The following is a 20,036-nucleotide window of genomic DNA, read 5'->3' on the forward strand; positions in this document are numbered from 1 at the left end:
GCTCGTGCAGAAATAGTCTCCGATGCCCTGCCAAAGCAAGAGACTCCAAGGGCCAGTCGGCTAACCTCCTGTTCACGGCACATGCCCACAGCCTTTAGAGAAGACTGCTGGGGAGAGTTGGTAGCCAAAATCTTCAAGCCTCTGATTCTTGTCACCATGCAGCACCAGAGACCAAGACTGACACTCAAAGTTGCACCCGAGTTTGCTGGACCCGGGAGAGTCATTGGAGTGCTGCTTGGTCGCCCAGATGAGCTATTGTCTAAGAAAATATTCCACTATGACTGCGATACTTGAGTGATGTTGCGCCTTTTGCCAGGAGTGGCTCACCAAGTACATGGACCGTCGAGTAGCAGCAGGAAGACACCACTGACTGCATCTACAGCATCCTTAGGCATCTTCAGCATACTGTATCCCTTGAATCCGGACCACTCCATAGGAACCTAGAGCAAAGGGATAAAAGTGCCTGGAACTGACTGAAGACTGCTTCTACCTTTGAGGTACCTGTTCCGGTGGACCTTGCTGGTCCCCCTGACTGGCTCCCTGCTGTAGTTGGTAGCCTAAAGGAACTCTAAGCAACCACATTGATACTTACTCAAGGGATGTATGACGTTACAACGCATACTTTTACAACGCCTACCTTTACAACGCATTTTTTTACAACACAACATCCATTACAACGCATTCCATTACAGGGCATACATTTACAACAAATTTTTAAAAACTACCTTTACAACGCATTACATTACGTCGCATACTACCTTTACAACGCATACCATTACAACGGATAACATTACATTGCATGTAAGGTAAGTATTGGATAGTGCAGGGGTAAAAATTACTATTCTAACTCCAGGGGGGTGCAACAGTACGGTAAGTGTTGGATAGTGTAGGGGTTAAATTTACTATTATAACTCCAGGGGGTGCAACAGTAGGGTAAGTGTTGGATAGTGTAGGGGTAAAAATGACTATTCTAACTCCAGGGGGTGCAACAGTAGGGTAAGTGTTGGATAGTGTAGGGGTAAAAATTACTATTCTAACTCCAGGGGGTGCAACAGTAGGGTAAGAGTTGGATAGTGTAAGGGTACTATGTGTTGTAATGCTATGCGTTGTAATGGTATGCGTTGTAATGACTGCGTTGTAGTGTCATGCGTTGTAATGGTTGCGTTGTAAATGTATGCGTTGTAATGGATGTTGCGTTGTAAATGTTTCGTTGTAATGGTAGTGTGTTGTAAAAGTTGCGTTGTAAAGGTTGTTTCCCTTACTTAAGTGTTTCTTCAACAAGTTTTTAAGTGTCAAATTAGTTGAACTTGCTAATGCTTGTTTACGGTTAAGTGACAATTGCATATTTACGATACCTAGCAAATTATATATCTCTGGAACCCTCTGGTGGATATTTTTTGTTCTAGCGTCGAAAAATACAATCTACTTGAATAAATTGGTTTTGGAGTTCTTGAGTGTCTCGTGAATTTCTTCAATTGTTTTGTTGCTATTCAAAAGCTTAACACTTGTTCCTTCGTATAAGCTTGACTGTCCAGTGCCGCAGCTACCCAGGGTTGCGCTTAAGGTTTAACAAACAAAACCTACTGGTCCTGAAGGGGTTGATAAGTATTTCACAGTGAGGGTGCACAACCACACCATACATACACCCCATTTCCTCACACAGTATGTGAAGGAGGGATACTGGGGCCAGTGTGAGCTAGACACTAGTTAGCTGATGCTGCTGTTGATCAAAAGATTAGACAAAAATTGGAGAAGGGAGGAACAACTCCATAAATCAACACTTGACATAGACCCTACGTTTACTCAAAAGAAGGCATACCTTATAATATGCATAAAAAGAGTTCTGGTGTAATAATTCCTCATATATTAGGGATGGGTAGTTCTGTAATAAAGTGGTGAAGATGTTTAACAAATTAGTTGACATAGTTCTATGTTCTACGTTTGAGTAAAAGTTAGGTCTATGTCAAGTGTTGATTTATGGAGTTGTTCCTCCCTTCTCCAATTTTTGTCTAATTTTTTTATATGGTCTGGGGCTCAATGATGTTATTTTGTGAATATGAAACAAATGAAATGGGATAATGTAAAAATGGATAATTCTAGAAAATAACATCCTGATGTGGTTATGAGAAATAATTTTATTTCTCTAAAAGTCGATGTTTTGAAATCTTGTTTTAAATGTATCTCTACAAATTGTAAATAGTTGTTTTTATGTGCACTTTTGTAGCCCTGAAGAAGTCCCTGGATGGGACGAAACGCGTTGGCGGTTTCAAAAGTTTTTATCAAAGAAAAATAAAGGGTGAATTCGAACATAACATCGACTCTTTTTCGAAATAATTCTGCCTTTCCTGACTGTATAACGGTTACTTGTTGCGTATAAAGTGTGCTAGGCTATCTTGTATACTTTCATTAAAATAGGCTTCCTCAACAATATGTACTATTTGAAATGAGAGCAGGGAACACACTAGGATGGTGGCAAACAGAAGTTTTAGAATTGCTGTAGGGTTGGGTCTGGGTCTCCTAATTTTTAGGTTTTGCTCTCAAAAAGTGTGTGCAGTTTCCCACAATCTGTGTATCTTGTTTTGGTAATGTACTAGCCAATGTTCCTTTGGTGTGACGGAGAAATAAACAACTTGTTACTTAAGGTCCTATAAGTGGATGGTTAATTTTGACCTGACGCAGTCTTAGAAACGGAATACAAATGTAATACTAATGGACTATTCTTGGTTGAGCATATGAGGATGAACACCGATTAATAGATCAGATTCATTCATGCTTGCTTTTTGAAAAATTTACCAGAGCTTTAAGCCACTTTCACCTACACTGCACTGCAGTTCTAAATACTGTGTGGCTGCAACTGAAAAAAAATCAGTTCATACAGTAACATTTTTGTTCTCCAAGATAAAGCTAAAACTAAGGGGCATTGTAAAGTGAAGAGAAATTCTCCACAAGAAGCTGGAATTACAGGGTTTTTCCTTTACTAGTGAAAAATAAGGAACAAAGAATAGTCTCAACACAGATCACGATTTAGGAGGCCCATGACAAGAAAAGTGTTGATATGCACAGTTTTAACCTTGGCTTTCTACAATGTGTTTTTGCCTTCCATATTGAAAGTACTGTAAAAAAAAAAAGAAACCCTCAGCAATCTCACGAAAGAACATCAAGAGAGTTGATGTATAAACGCAGGACAAGTAGCAAACCTATACCTTACTTTGAACAATGAAACAAGCTAAATGGCAGAGCACAGTTATATCTAAATAGACCAAGAATATCCCTCAAGATTCTCTAAAATCTATAGAGAAGATTGTTCAGAAGAAATATTCCACAGACAGGATTAAAATTACTGCATGGTCTATAGCCAAATAAGGATTTAAATGTATGATGCTTCTGAAGTCAAGAGAATTAAAATAGTTTAAACATAGGACTTGATTTCCCAAAGTTAGGTAAATAAAACTGTGAACTTATAATTCTATGGGGTCGGAGGGTCAAATCTAGGGTTGTGTAAAACCACAACTAATTAAGAATGGAATTATCTCAATTCACATTTGTTAACTTTCCAATGTGGCCCTTGCAGAACAGTGCAAATTTCAATTCAATGACTGGTGCAGCTATCAAACTTACGTGAGGAAACAGGAAGTAGGACTAACTCATATTAAGAAAGAGTACATTACCATCAATTATCATTTAACGCAAAGGACCGAGTGTCTATTCGGAAACGAAAACTCATTGAACAGTTAAAAAGCTGTTTGAATGCCAGTACATTTACTCTGTAGGTTTAACATGACTGTTCATAGAGAATTTTTAAAAGCTTTAACCTATGGATCAAGGCAACTTCCTACATTATTAGGCAATTAAATCATAGCCACAAAAATAATGGCGCAACCACTTAAAACCATGACAAAACTTATATGGACACAAAACAGAACATACATCAGGGTTAAGTTGGCATTGAATAGTAAGGGCATTGCAGTACTGCACAAGCAAACAGCCAAGATATTTATGACTTAAAATCTCAACTAGCCTTTACTAGTGCGTGTTGTGACTCCAATCAAATAATAGTAACCATATCCATAATTAGAGCATATAGAAAAGTTATACAAAATAATCTAAGTTGTCACACTTGGAAAATGTTTTAATTGACCACCTAGAATACATGCTCTGATATATATAAGATCGTTTTAGGTTTTACTTTTAATAGTGATTCCTTTTAGATGTGGCAGGATAGTTTTCAAAACAATTGATTGTTGACTTTTTTTTAACTTCATTCTAATGTACTAGCCCAATATCAGTTCACACATCCTGTGGCACTCAATACAAAAACAATGCTTGTATAAGCTGAGAATGGGCAGGACATAACACTGATACTGACAAGAACAGAAAAACAGAGGAACAACAAGTAATCAAAATATTGACAAATATTATTTTACATACTGGAGCATTGCATTACAATAATCCCTACTTCGTTTGGAAACCCTAATGCGCATTAAATACTGGAGGCCTGATTTGGATCTTGGCGAACGGGTTACTCCATCACTTTCCATCACTGTTGTAACAGGGTAACCCATCTACAAAGTTCTAAATCAGGCCCTAAGTGTAATATATAGAAAACGGTACAGTGATTTTAAGTTCTTCATGATTTGTTATAATGCTAGGTGTTATGCGCTTGTCTTTGTATTATTATCGGCATCTTTTTGTGAAAACACATTTGCATTAAAATGTAACCTGTTAGCAATGGTAGGATAAACAAAACATACTGTAGAGCTTCATCAGACAATTAGTCCATTTCAGGATCAAAACTGGATGTATAAATATATATATATATATAAATATATATGAGGATCTCTTGATTGAGTTTAAGTATGCACAAAATATTATATATATTTTTGTTACACGTTTTCTAAAAGTGAAAAATAGATATTTATTGAACAAAATAAATAAATAAATAAACAAAATACTGTTGGTAAAGAGGCCTTTTCAAACATGTATGCTCTAACATGGAGAAAGAAATGGCTCTACGGGCAAAATTCAAGTATGAGTGACCAGTTTTTAATTGTAAAGTGGGTGCAACATTTTTTCGAAAAATGCCACAACACTGCATGACCTGTAATGCTCACAATATTTACATTAACTTCTTACATAAAACCATAAACTCTAAAACAGCAAATTAAACTTTATGGACTGAAACAAACTATTCCTAGCACCCACATCAATGCCATTATTAACCAATGAAATCAAGTGCACAAAAATACTTTACATAGTCAACTAATGTAAAGTATACATTGGTGAAAAGTACAAACAATTGGGTAAAATGTCAAAAAGGGTTGCTTAATACAAACAGTTTTAAGACCAAAAAGGAAACATTTAAAAAAATAAATCTAAATATAAACACACACGCACATATGTATTTTTGAATGAAAACATTGGTGCAGCTAAAACAGCAGGAAAGTAGGCTGGTTAAAAATAGACAACAAAAATTCTAACAAAAACATCAGCTGGCAAGGAACAGAATACTAACTTAGGGACACAAGCATGAATTTACATACATTTGTATGCAGTATCAAGGTAGGTTGACCTACCATTTCACAAAAGACATAATGAACCTAACCAGCAGAAGATTGAGCTCCCGCCTTCCAGGGCACTGTAGCTTAGGGTCATAATTGCATTCCGTCAGATTTGGGCATACAGGATGAAAAATAAACAAGACTAACCATAAAGAGGTATTTAAATAAAATATTATTACACTGTGCTGAAGATTCTATTAACTTTTGCACTTTGAATGGCTCCCTACTGTAGGCTCGTAGTGTAGTGTATTATTTTCGCTCTACATCTCATTTTCACATTTTCACTTTATAAAACATAAATAATTTGGTTAATAAAAGTAACCTGTATGTTTCAGCCACATTAATATATATATATATATTTATATATAAGAATCTGTTAACAGTATAAATAAGTATCTTTTAAATAAAATAAATCTGATATGTTACATAATACTGATAAAAATATTACAGTTTGTAATAATTTCAGTAACTATCTTAACTTGCATTTTAATAATACTGTGTGATGGATATTTAAACAGATTACAAAATTGTACAGTATACTTTCAACTGATGGCAACAAACTAATTGTTGCCAATTTAAATACAAAGTATTTTCTTTTCGATACAGAATATTTAACTACAAATTAATCTTGAAAATAGTATCAGCATTCTTGGGGTGTTATCATGAAGATAGTATTGGGGTGGGGGTGGGAGTTGAGGGGGTACCGATGCTGTGATGCAATACCAGCTGAGTTAAAATACCCATCACAGATTATTATTGATTTAGTTTTCAAAAACTATTCTACCTTAATACTGAAGTAAAACACAAAATCCAACAGAGTCTCCAATTAAAATTCTTAATTTAGGTGAATGATCACTTCTCCCTTAGGTAGCAGCAAATTTGCACTCTCCTACAGGGACCTGAAAAGGAGTACAGTAATTCCAGGCAAGGTTCATTCCAAACAGACAATATAAATGAACACTCAGTCGTGTGAAGTGTATGCAATAATTAAAGTATTACATAATCATGCCTTTTCTCAGCTGTTAAATACAAAACAGCATCTTTTTCATTATCATATAAAAGCATTTAGGCGGTATTTTTATTAATCATTTTACAATGGCAGTCTCTAATGTGTATTCAATAGAAACAAGATCATTTTGTACACTATTTTATGTACAAGATAAAGTGTGCATTAGGTATACATGAATGGCAATATTGTACATTATTTACATTTTACAGGACAGTAAAATTAATTATCTATATACACACTGAAAATGTATCAGACACATTCTTTTTTTTCCTTAACTGCACAATTTTTTTTTAAAGTAGATTTGTTACATTATAGTTTGTTTTTCTGTAATATTTCAAGAATTTGATTGCCGCATCCAGCGTTAATAATCCTCTGATCACTTACAGAAAAAATATATTTCTCTATTGTACCACTGTGTCACATAGCACCTTGTGGTGGTGGTAGCTATCCATCATCATAGAAATATTGAAACTCTCCCTTCTACTTATATACAGATATATGTGCAAGTCTTTTTGACAAGTAGTGGATCATTTATGAAGACATTCAATGTTATCTGGAGATCTTTCTTCTCTTGGGTTTGGGAAGCTTCACATGACTTTCTCTTTGTGGAATTTGATGGACCTAAAAAAGAAATAAACAGATATAACTTAGTTGCCTCTAACATTAAATCAGGTTATTCAAAAGTCTCAAAGACAAAACTTAACTCATTTTGGAGAAAAGTAATTAATTGCCAGAAGAGCATTTAGCTTCTAAAATTAAAATAAAGTTGCAATTCTTTAACTCTCAGATGTTTAAATGTGCATAGTTGTATCAGGCGTACACATATTACTTGATGCGCAACTTTGTGGATTGCATTTCTATTCTCCCTGCTTCATCTCCTAAAAACTGTCAATACTTAAAAAGAGTCAACTGAGGCATTATGTTCTTATTGTTCTCGTTCCAATACCAAATAAGACCAAACACAAATGAAAGGTTTGGTTCAACATTTCCAGTTAATCCAATCATAAATCCCACAGGAGAAAAAAAAGATAAATAAAAGAAGACAATGGACACATCAAGACGACGACTGATGTTTCTGGGCGCGTAGACAATGGGCAACAAGGGAAGTTACTTGAGGAATGCCTTGCAGGGATTTTCATTTGGGCTCTCAGAAGAGGGGATGGGTGTTTGTGTGTCAGATTGCAGTGACTATGTCTTGTTACGTGCTGTTATGAAAGCATACAGGTACTACTATTGTCAATACAGCCTGACAATATACTGTTTAATAAGGATTGAAAAGCAAATAAAACATCTTTAAAAAAAAAGAAGAGAGTCAGCAGGATGGCTAGTGAGTTAAAACCTTGCATATGGTAAATAGGTGGATATCCACATAACGAGTTAGAACGGCTTAGTCTTTCACCTTTTGCAGTCAGAACAAAGAGTACTTATAAATTAGGTAATAACATCCATGATTTACAGTATTTAGTAAAGGAGATATGTGGTACGAAGCAGTATATACAAAAACAAGTTTATCATATAGAACATGCTACATACTTCTAGCAAGTCTTTTTTATAGTCTACATGTTTTATTGTTACACTCACAACAGCATTATCCAAAGACAATTAAGAAACACCGTCAGTTTACTGTTGGTGCACGCAAAGCTTTTTGATGCATAGTCTACCTTTCTGCAAATGCATCATATCAGAAATACTGCAAGCTGTTAAAAACATTGCATACTGTCAGAAGGCATCTAATACGTTTTGGTAATTCATGCAGATACAAGATGGAAAACGCAGAGCCACAGGTGTCACTACTTAAAACAAGGTAATGGCTTCATTTGTATTTAAGTTTTTATTCATTGGCATTTTCAACGCATTGTATAACAATAGCATACAAACTTTTTGCATAAATCCACTTGGGGATTACAGATGTTAAAACAAAGTCCAGAAATAGGCGCATGCATGGATGCAGGGGCGGAGGAGGCTCAGGGGCCAGGGTCCATGGAAGTCCAGAGTTCAGGAGTAGCGGGTTAAAAAAGACTCTAGGTACAGTGCACACTCAAGAAGGAGGCGGGGGAGGCGGCCATCACACCCCTGCAGTAGAGTGAGACGGGGTGCAGTGCTCTATTTCAATAACCCCCCAGTTGCACCGTTTTGTGGCCATGTACGTTTCAAAAGGCGCAAAGATATCCCTAGGTGCCGGCATGAGGGACCATGATTCTGAAAATTATTCTTGACAATAGGCAACATCAGCTAACCAGATACAAACAGTGGGTACAGTAGCATGCCCCAGTGCACAGACACCCGCCTGTTAGCCATCATTAGTAGCACTGCGGTAAGACGGCTGCTTCACATACTCCAGAGAGGCCACAGGCAGTCTCAGAATCAGAGTGGCTGCAATTTCATCAATCACTCTCAATATCGGATCCCAGTATTTCGCTATGAATGGGTAGAGGCACGCTTTCTCCTCCTCCTTGCGTTGCGTGCATCTAGCACTCTCTATAAGGCTCATTCTGTGGAGTCAGAGGGGGGTGTGATATCTGTGGAGGAATTTTATATTTACTAGACTGGGTGCTAGTGTGAGTGCAGCAGTAGCTCCATGGCTGCTCGAGAGGTCAGTGTCAAGCTCAGGCTGCCACTTCACAAATGCATGGGATTCAACTATTGACGCAGTGATTTACAGCCTCATAATAAGTCGCTTAGGAGAAGACTATGCCAGGGTTACATCTATAGGCTTGCGGAGAAAAGTGGGGTGCCCCTGTCTGCACGTACCATACAGTCTATAATACATTAACACAGAGGGGTGAACAGTCTACAGTCATTTGACCTATCATCACCAATATCAATGACTTATAATGGCATGATACCACCCCCATTTGCTGGTCAGACCACCATTTAATAAAATTTAGCCTTAAACTACCTTCCGTCACCTCTGCGCAGCCAGCTTTCCCAGCTACTTCCAGGAAAAACTGGAAATTACTTGAGATGGCTAAACTAAACATAGCACTCCGCGAGAAACCCCCCCCCACAAAAGGTCATAACATGGAAAGTTTAGCAGAAGCTGCCCAACAATGGCTTAGTGACGCCGCTGACTACTGCCTACCAACCCCTCACACCAAGGGAAATAGCCACCGTCATCCAGCCCCTTAGTACAACGACTCTCTGAAAACGGAGAAATCGAAATGCAAGGCACTTGAGCGCCAGTAGCGAAAAGACTACGCTCCTGACAAAAAAAGAGAAATATCATAACACCAGGAATTTATATCACACTGCTTGCACGAAAGCTCGAGTCTTGTCTGTTTCAAACACCATCATTGAAGCAACCAATAAACCCAAAACTCTGTTTAATAAGGTCAAGGAACTTGCGGGCGCGCAAACTACAACCACTGCTACCCCACTTAACACACAACAATGTCAAGATTTGGCCTGTTTCTTTACGGACAAAATTGACAAGATAATTAGAGATATAAACAGCAACAACAATGATCCCTCCCCACAGGCTGACAAGGACCATGCCCCCACTATTGAGAATACCCTGGAATCTTGGCCTCCCATCACGGTCAACACGCTGAAGACCATCTTTAAGACCATTAAATCCGGCTCCCCTCGGGACCCAATTCCCAATAAAGTAATTAAACAACTGGATGATCCCTCCCTGGAAGTTATCGTCGACACGCTTAACTCTTCTTTAGAACTTTCCACAGTTCCGGCCCTCTTGAAACACGCCATGATACCCCCACTGCTAAAAAAGCCCACAGCAAATCCGGAAATATTAGCAAATTACAGACCTATATCCGTGATCCCTGTCTTTTCTAAACTTTTAGAGAGACACGTCCACTCGGTCTTATCCAATTTTGCTGAAAATAACTCTCTCCTTCATCCATCTCAATCGGGTTTCCGTGCTGGCTTCTCGACAGAAAGAACTCTACTGGGAGTCACCGAAAACATCCGGAAACTCCTTGACGATGGTCAAACGGTCGCGCTCGTTCTTCTAGACTTGAGCGTGGCCTTTGACACCATATCCCATGAAAAACTCATTACGGCATTAAAAACTAATGGTATCCGTGGCAGGGCACTCGAATGGATCAGGTCCTTCCTGACACAACGGACGTTCCAAATCACATCCTTCTCGGCATGCTCCGAAACGTTCAAAGCCCCACACGGAGTACCCCAGGGATCTATTCTTAGTCCCTTGTTTTCTAACCTATATCTCAGACCCCTGGCTGACCTAGCGGACAGATCTGGACTCACTCTCATGACCTAAGCCGATGACTCTCAGATCATCTTCTCCTTATCTGAATCTAATCCCTCATCCCCGTCTCTCCTCAAACTAGGGCTTCAAAATATTTTCATCTGGATGACAAGAAATCAACTAAAGCTTCTTCTTGGGAATCAACGCGATCTTTGGAACCCCTCCCACTGGCCTAACCAGATGGGAAATTTCCCCACCCCAGTTACCCAAGTACATAATCTGGGAGTCATCATGGATAGCTCCCTCTCTGAAACAGGCCAGCAAAGTCGTCGGCCTATGCCTTACTATCATCAAATGGCTGAGGAAAATCCTTTGGATGCTGCCACTTCCACCCCGAAAACCGTAGTCAATGCCCTCATAACATCGCAGCTTGACTACGGAAACATACTTTACCTTGGCTCCAACAAAGCTGTAGTTCGACCGCTGCAGCTTGTCCAAAACTCAGTTGTTAGACTACTGTGCAGAATTCCCAAAACTTCCAGAGTCTCGAGCTACTGTCGTGAGCTTCATTGGCTCAGGGTAGAAAACAGAATTAGATTTAAAGCCCTGAACTACATGTTCAGAATCAAAACAGGTACTGCACCGAAATATCTTTTAGCTCTAGCCCATCCCTACACTCCCAAGCGCAACCTTCGGTCAAAATCATCTGCCAGCTTCTGTGTACCAAGGTTCAAACTTGCAAGAATGGGAGGCAGATCCTTTGCCCACTTAGGACCTTCCCTTTTGAACGCACTTCCTCCTTATATTCGCAAAGAGGAAAACCATGGCAGGTTCAGAAAGAACATCAAGACCTGGTTGTTCGAATAATAATAACTTGAGCAAACCTGAAATCCCCTGCTACCTCTTTGCTGTGTCTCGGCGCCGGGAAACCCTTTTTGGGTAGCGGTTGCCCCTTACATGTTTAAAAAATAAATAAATAAAATAAACACAGATCAACAAAGGAGACTTCCGGGTAAAGATAACCATTTCTGTCAGTCACAAGCTATGTAGTTATTGGCAGGCTTGATCGTCTGGCGAGGGGGGGATAGATATTTTTTTTTGCTAACGGCAGCCCTATCTAGTTAAGGTGTGGGAGGTGTGCTCTGCGGCGCAGTCCATCCCATGCACTCTCAGTGCACTGCTTAGAGAGGCAGTGGTCTCATAAAGGGATCACCCGAGCCAGTCCAATCGCTTGTGCATAATTTACCCACACCGGAGAGGCCTTGAAAATTATAAAGAGCCAATATAAGAAATCCAATAACAAAATATTACGGATGAACATACCGGTCTCACAGGAGGCGAGTCCAGAGCTTAATGATTCATCTGGGGAAGATAAAGAATCTATGAGAAAAACTAACTTGCTCCTCTTATCGATACTTCGTGAAAATTCCAACTGCATTTCATAGATTCCCCACCTGGCACGCTAACAGTTACTTTTTGCTACTTTCACACCATAAACACGTAGCCACAAAGAACTCTGACCAGTGATGTGGAAAACAAGGGCCCTGAAATGGGAAATCCCTGTCCCTAGAAATCAGTTTGCACAGCGGGAAGGATGGGTGGATTGGTAAGGAATTTGCGGCTAAATAGATTCTTTACCAGATAAAGGCATTACCAAAGGGAAGTAACTTGCTCACCTGATTGAGACTTCTAGCTGTAGATTCCTTACCTCGGAAAAGATACCCAAGCAATACCTCCCCGACGTGGGTGTGCAGGCCAATTTTACATGAGGAAGTCCTGCAGGACCGAACAGGCAAAGTGCCCATCCCTACAGACCTGACTGCCCAGACAGTAGTGTTTGGTAAACGTGTGCAGCCTGGTAGATGGCCAGGACCAGAACTCTGCAAGCTAACGCAGTGGTTGCAGCTTTAGCTCTGGTGGAATGAGCATGCGTACCCTCAGGGGGTTGCTTCCTAGCCAAAGGGTAGCGGATCATACTTTGCATCCCAATCTATCACAAGATAGTCCTTTTCTGCGCCTCCCGTCCTTTCCCCGCTCCAACATACCAACATACCAAAACAACGAATAGTTGGTTGTCCACTCGGAAATCCTATTTTGTGCAGGCAAGGTAGAACGACAATGCTCCTTTTGGGTCCAGACGGTGAAGTTGTTCCTCTGCTTTCGAGGAATGAGGCGGAGCGTAAAAAGTAGGCAGACTGATGGGTTGGCCTATGTGAAATGGAGAGAGCACTTTCAGAAGAAAGGGAGCTCTCGTACAATGTTCCCTCTAATGCATTTCTTCTGTGTGAAGCAATGTAAAGTCTCTGTGCACTGCAGCCAGGGCTATGTGCACCATGAAACTTGCCATGCATGCAAGAGTTACCCTGATTTCCACTTTAGGCCCAACAGGCATATACATTTTTTCTTTATTAGCATTTGTTACGCTAAACAGGTTTATAAACCTGCGTTGTGTGTTAGTCTTTCTGTGATGCAGCTTTTCCCTGGCATTCATGTTGCATGAGAGGTAGAGCTATGCAAGAATGAAAATTCATAGGGAGGGTTGAGCCGGATATGATCCTTTAGAATATCCCAAATGAAATGATACAGCAAGTGGCATGCAAAAAATATGACAAAGACTCTTTTAAATTATAAAGAGATTATGTAGTTAAAAGTTGAAATTGAATGTATTCGTAGTACAATAGATGACAGCACAACAAAGTGAGGATGACAAACTTTGACACCATAGGAATTGGGCAGCAGACTGCCACAACCCTAAAGCCCGACACCCAACTGTTTCAATTCACTGAATGTGCAGCCTCAGATTGTAACCCCCTAGCCATTCTTCAATATCACATTAGGTTCTGGATATCATAACAATGGGATTTTTCAGTTACTACATCAGGAATAACACAACAATAGGACCTAAGATTGAAACAAGCCAGACCAATTGGCTTTGCCAATGCTTTTTTACAGTATCAAACAAATGAGTGGCAATGATTTTGTTAAGGTAATGTGAACTGAAAATATCTGCCCATAACACACATCCTTTATGTCCCCACAGCTTTCTGAATTCTTCAATGTGCATATCTCACACATCATCGCTTTCTTATGTACTGTTTTTTTCACTCTCTCCTGAACATACTTTATTTCATCTCCTCTACTTCAACCATTCCGCGCCCCCGACCCCCCAACAAACACACCTACTGCAAGTGAAGCATTTTGTTTCTCTTTGATGTTTTAGTTGAAAAGTTGAGTAACTCTTGCAACCAGTTTCCGACAGTATATATATGTTACATTAATACATTTCAATTCAATTCAATTCAATCTTTATTCGGTTAAAAAAAACCTTGTAAGATACAATACATATAACTAATAAATACAAGCGGATACAAAGTCACAATAAAATTTGGGTACAATTAGCAGCACATTTACTTGTATCAAATAATACAGAGTATGTAATTACATTTCCCTGAAGATTTTTTTGGTTGGAAGACAATTCATCATAGTCGGCTTGCCTCATCTAACGAGATCACTTAATAAGTACACAGAATAAAACAATAAAATATTTTCTATATAAAACAGTACCAGGATCACTAAAAACAACAACACTTTATTATTTGGCGACCAATATCATGTTAAGCTAGCCAGTTCATTATACTTCTGCACCTAACTTATACGTTCAATTCTAGCCAGCGATAGTGCAATACAATGGTGGATAAAATTAAATTTTAAAACCTTTCCTCTTTCTGATCAAAGCTACACATAAGAGGAAACGGCTCAGGCTGAACACTATTGGTTGAGAGGTGTCTCCCTTAAAAATTCTAAGCCCAACCCCAATGTGGCGAAGGCCTAACATTTTGCATATGGGCTTTAACCATTTTTTCCTTGCATTAAGATATGCAGGGCATATAAATAGCACATGAGACTCATCCTCTTTCAACCCCATTTCACAAAGCTCACATAGAACTGAATCAGTATTCCTGTCTGCACCCTTTCTGCGGTGCCATTTGATTGTCCTGTCCCTCGTTTGCAAAATGCTGTACCGGAATTTTAGATATAGACTTTTAGCCAACGGGGGGTAGATTTCATCCATAAGGGGCTCTAGTTGCATATTCATTTTTACTTCAAAAAATTTTGAAGTCAGAGTCCCTATGTTGGGGTTGGCTAACACTGAGTCACTAATAAACTCCCAGTACCTTTGTTTCAGAAGCTTTTTTGAACTATTAGTGAGGAAATCTGGGTCTGACCAGAAGTCTCAAGCCCAGTTTTCCAAACCATTTTTCGACGTACACTAACCATGGCAGATAAGTGATATTTTTTATAGCCATTATCTCTTTCAGAGCTTCCCTGTAGTCTACCAGCACCTCTGTAGACCACAGACAGACCCAGTAAAGCAACGGGCGAAGAGAGGCATAATCATCTGTGCGTCGAAAATTGAGGTCCCACAGTACAGGGGTCAATGGCGTGGAACCAGGTACACCTAGGAGCTGTCTGATGAAGGTATTCTCTCGTACTAGAAAGGTGCCCTTCAGTGCATAACCCCAAAGATCTGCTCCACAGAGGGAGGATGATTGTGCTTTACATTTAAATAATTCAATGGCCGGTGAAACGGATTTAAAATGACTATTCTTGTGCTTTTTTAAAATCGGGAACTGGTTTTGGGTCAACCTCAATTTTGCATTTTCTAATTGAGTTTTCCATGATATTTTGCTATCTAAAATAATACCAAGGTATTTAAAATTAGGGACTTCTTCAATAATTTCATCATTTATTTTAAAAACTTTGTTAAACCCTTTATGAGGGTTGATTGTCATGACCTTTGTTTTTGAGGAATTAATTTCCAATTTCCTGTCATGACAATACAAACTAAATTTATTTAAAAGGTTCTGAAGTCCTCTAGGTGTCTGAGAGATTAAAATGGTGTCGTCTGCAAATAACAATGCCAGAACTGCTTCACCACACAATTTGGGAAAATCATGCTCGCAGCCCAAAAGGGTGTCGGGAATATCGTTAACATAGAGGGAGAATAGGGTAGGTGCCATTACACACCCTTGCCTAACCCCTTTAGCTATTTTTATTTTCTCACTTAGCTCCCCATTTGGTCCCCATCTGACTCGTGCATAATTATTCTCATGCAGTCTGATTAATAACTGTAGAATGTTTCCGGGCACGCCCATATTATTTAGTGTCTTCCATAGGTCTGCCCTTGGAACCATATCAAAGGCTGCTTTTAAGTCGACGAAAGCTACATATATATGGGAGCTCCTTATAATAGTGTATTTCCAGACTAAACATAAAAATCTAAAAACCTGGTCCACTGTGCTTATTTTTGGTCTAAAACCAGCCTGGTACTTCATAAAAATAGAACGGTCTTCGATCCATAAGGCAAGACCACTAAGAAGTTGGCGGGCAAAATTTTTTTGCAACACGTCAATCAAACTGATAGGACGATAGGTCGAATCCCTCGCACTATCATCTTTTTTGAATAATGTTACAATCTCCGCCCCCTTCCAAGTTTCGGGGACAGGGGCTCCACTAGCAATTTCATTAGATAATAAATTGATATAGGGAGCCCAAATGTAATTCGCGTGTTTCCAGAGGTCCCCAGGTATTTTGTCCGGGCCTGGGGCTTTTCCTGGCTTAACAGCTTTAATTGCTAGAATTGTTTCATTCAAGGTAAATACAAGAGGGGTTTCATGCAATGCCAAGTCAAGATACATATTAGCCTGGTCTTCATTGTCACCTGGGTCGGCACAAGCATATAGTAAAGAGAAATGCCTGACCCAAGTCCTTTCCTCTAGAAATCTATCCTTAGTTTCAGTGACCCCTATGGTGCCTCTAGCAATAAGGCTCCAAAAGGAAGTCTGATCTTTACGCTTACAAGCATCTAGCAGGTCAGACCATACCCTCTCGTCCCATTCTTTTTTGGCCGAAAGTAAGCTTCTTTTGTACTGAGCTCTTAATTTTAACATGGTCTGATGAGTTTTCCCGGACTGCAATAATTAAATCTGATTTGGCTCTCCGGCATTCCTGATTGTACCAAGAGTTGCCCATTTTTTTACATTTGTGAGCGGCATTTGATCTTTTTACCACTCTAGTCAGGATCTCACTGAGCTGGCCAATTAAATGGTCATGGGATTCTGTCAGACAAGGGCTATGGTTAGCAGTACTATTCTCAGCCAAGGGGGACATATGTCTAACAAAGACGTGGTAGATCTGGCTAATAGTGTTTGTATTTCCTAAGACTGCTGGCCACTTTAGGGACCTACGATTGTTTGCTTCTAAGAAGTCTTGTAGTTGGTAAATATTTTGTCTGGCACTCTTATTGGTAGGGTTAGAGATCAAATTTTGGATAGATAAGATCAGAGGATAATGATCGCTCTCCATGCGGTCATCCACTTTTAAATCCACTACCATAGGCCATAAATGTGAGGAAACTATAAAATAATCTAGATGGCTAGAACAAACTCCTCTAGTAAATGTTGGCTTACTGGGACAGTCTGAAGGCAAATGCCCATTACATGCACGTAGCCCACGCTCAAACGTTAAGCTCAGTAATTGTAAGGCACTTGCAGTACAGTACATTTCATAAAGCGCACGTATAACCAGGGGTGTCTTGGTGCTGACTCAGCATAACAAACACAGAGTGAGAAAGATACTAGTGGTTAAAAAGCCAGGTTTCAGCAGTTTTTAGAAGGTTAGTAAAGAGGGAGCAGCTCTAATATTAAAAGGTATTGCATTCCACAGTTTAGGGGCTTCTACTGCAAAGCAACTAACCCCCAATTTAAGTCTTTTGAATCTGGAGTTGGGTGACCCACAGAGAGCCTTTGGATCGCAGGTCCCCTACTGGGTTCATACCATGCTAGGGATTACTTAAAATGATCACGGCCGAAGTTGTGGAGACCTTTGTAGGTAAGACAGAGTGCTTTAAATTTGATTGCCTAAATATAACCAGTGGATTCCTTTAATGGCTTAGGAGACTGACTTGAATTTCGGAAGGTCAAGGAGACGTCTAGCAGCCGTATTCTGTACACTGCAGTTTATTAAGATGTTGCTTTTGGGGATTTAAGTACAGTCCATTGCAGTAATCCAGTTTTGTAAGAATTAACAGGGTGATTACGGTTTTCCTTCAGTTGGGGAGTATAAGGGGAAAGATTTTCCTGATGATTCTGAGGGTGTTGAAGCATGGTGAAATGTATGAATTGAGGAGTTTACTAAAATTTAACTTGTCATAAATTAAGACTCCCAGATTTTTGCTTTTTGGACTGGGGAGTGATCCTAGTTCTGTGAGCCAGCAAGTGGGATTCCAGAGTTGTGGATTATTACCAAACAGGATGACCTTGGTTTTGTCAGAGTTCAATTTAAGGCAATGTTTGCCCATCCAATTGCCAATAGCTCTCATGCAGTTGGAGGTTAGTGGAGGTTAGTCTTGTTAAGGTTGTTGGTTGCAGACAACACGATTTGTGTGTCAACAGCATAAGACGTGGGTGAGAAGCCAAACGAGCTGATAAGGGATGTTAATTCAGTTACGTAGATGTTAAAAAGAAAAGGGCTGAGTGAGGACCCTTGAGGGACCCCGCAAGGAAGAGAGAATGGTTTGGACGTCATGTTGTCCAACATCACTGAATATTCTCTGCCCGTCAGGAAGGCTCATAGCAGGGCAAGAGCCTTGTAATTGATGCCTAGGTGTTTGAGGTGAAGGATCAGACTGGAATGATCCACCGTATCGAAGGCCAGAGATAAATCCAGAAGATGAGGGCTGCCGTGCCTCCCTCATCCAAGATGGTTCTTAACTCATCTGTGGTATTGATCAATGCGGTCTCTGTGCTGTGCTCAGCCATAAAACTAAATTGTGTGAAGTCCAATAGATGATTAGATTGGATAAATTGCGTCAGTAGAGTATTTATCATTTTTTCTATTAGCTTCGCGGGGAAGGGCAGTCTGGAAATAGGATGGTAGTTGGCTGGATTTTCTGGGTCCAGATTGGGCTTCTTAAGTGGAAGGATAGAGACCTTCTTCCACTTGGTGGGAAAAATCCCTGTAGCAAATATCTCATTAAAGATGCAATATACAGAGTGATGGCAGTGGTTTCGAAGAAAGAAAGCCAGCACCTCTGTTTAGTTTGTAAATGTATAACACAAAATGTTCCTAAGCGTGCTCAATGTAATGGAAAATGCTACTTACCAGTATGCATCTGTTCTAGGCATGTAGGGCTGCTGAGCCACACACTAGTGCATAGATCGCCATCTGGTGGTGGACCCGGATGATTACACTTTGTTTTTGTCTTGGAAGAGTCTTTGTTTGGTAGATGACTCCTGTAGAGCGTAGTGCGCATGGGCATCGATTCCATCTTCTGAATGTTTTTCACCATTGGGGAAATGATGGAGTTGTATGAATACAGAAAAAGATGTCCATGTCTTGTGTATCTAATTAAGATATTACTGAAACAGATCTAGGTAGCAGAGTGGGCGTGGGTGGCTCTGCAGCCCTACATGCCAAGAACAGATGCATACTGGTAAGTAGCCTTTTCCGTTCGAGGCATATGGGCTGCAGACCACACACTAGTGCATTGATTGCATAGCAGTTTTCTCCCTTAGCAGTGACCACCAGTATCTGTTGCAGTAGTTTGAAATAATGTCTTGCGTACAGCCTGGCCCACACTAGCTTGTTGTTTTGCTTGCACATCTACACAGTAGTGTTTTGTAAATGTGTTTGGTGTAGACCATGTAGCTGCTTTGCAGATATCATCTAGGGGAATATTTCCTAGAAATGCCACAGATGCCCCTAATTTACAGGTGGAATGAGCCCTAGGGGGAATGGATAGAGTGTGTTTTGCTTTTTGGTAACACATTTGAATGCCCTTAACAATCCACCTTGCAATCCCAGCTTTTGAAATGGGATTACCTTTATGTGGAGGAGAAAAGGACACAAACAATTGTTTTGTTTTACGAAATGGTTGTGTCCTATCAATGTTGTAGAGGAGCGCTCTTTTTACATCTAATGTATGTAGAGCTCTTTCCGCAACTATTTGTGGTTGAGAGAAGAATACTGGCAGCTCAATAGATTCATTGAGGTGGAATGGTGGAATGACTTTTGGAAGGAATTTTGGGTTTGTTTTAAGAACCACTTTGTTGTGATGGAGTTGTAGGAATGGTTCTTGAATTGTTAATGTCTGGATCTCACTTACTCTTCTGAGTGAGGTAATAGCAATTAAAAAAGCAACTTTACATGTAAGGAACTGTAATTCACACTTATGCAAGGGTTCAAATGGAGGACCCATAAGTCTAGTGAGAACAATATTTAAATTCCATACAGGGGA

General features: G+C 39.8%; 1 protein-coding gene across 2 annotated transcripts in view; it reads right to left on the reverse strand.

Annotated features, from left to right (window-relative positions):
- Window positions 1-6,611: 6,611 nt before the first annotated feature.
- MBD5 (methyl-CpG binding domain protein 5) overlaps window positions 6,612-20,036 on the reverse strand; it is a 563,198-nt gene continuing 549,773 nt past the window's right edge. For both annotated transcript variants that reach the window (XM_086957256.1, XM_086957255.1), the window contains exon 11: window positions 6,612-7,188. In XM_086957256.1, coding sequence (XP_086813382.1) covers window positions 7,117-7,188 — 72 coding nt within the window. In that variant the 3' untranslated portion in view covers window positions 6,612-7,116. The remainder of the gene's footprint in view (window positions 7,189-20,036) is intronic.

Source organism: Lissotriton vulgaris, chromosome 2_1 (assembly GCF_964263255.1).
Source record: "Lissotriton vulgaris chromosome 2_1, aLisVul1.2, whole genome shotgun sequence".
NCBI lineage: Eukaryota > Metazoa > Chordata > Amphibia > Caudata > Salamandridae > Lissotriton > Lissotriton vulgaris.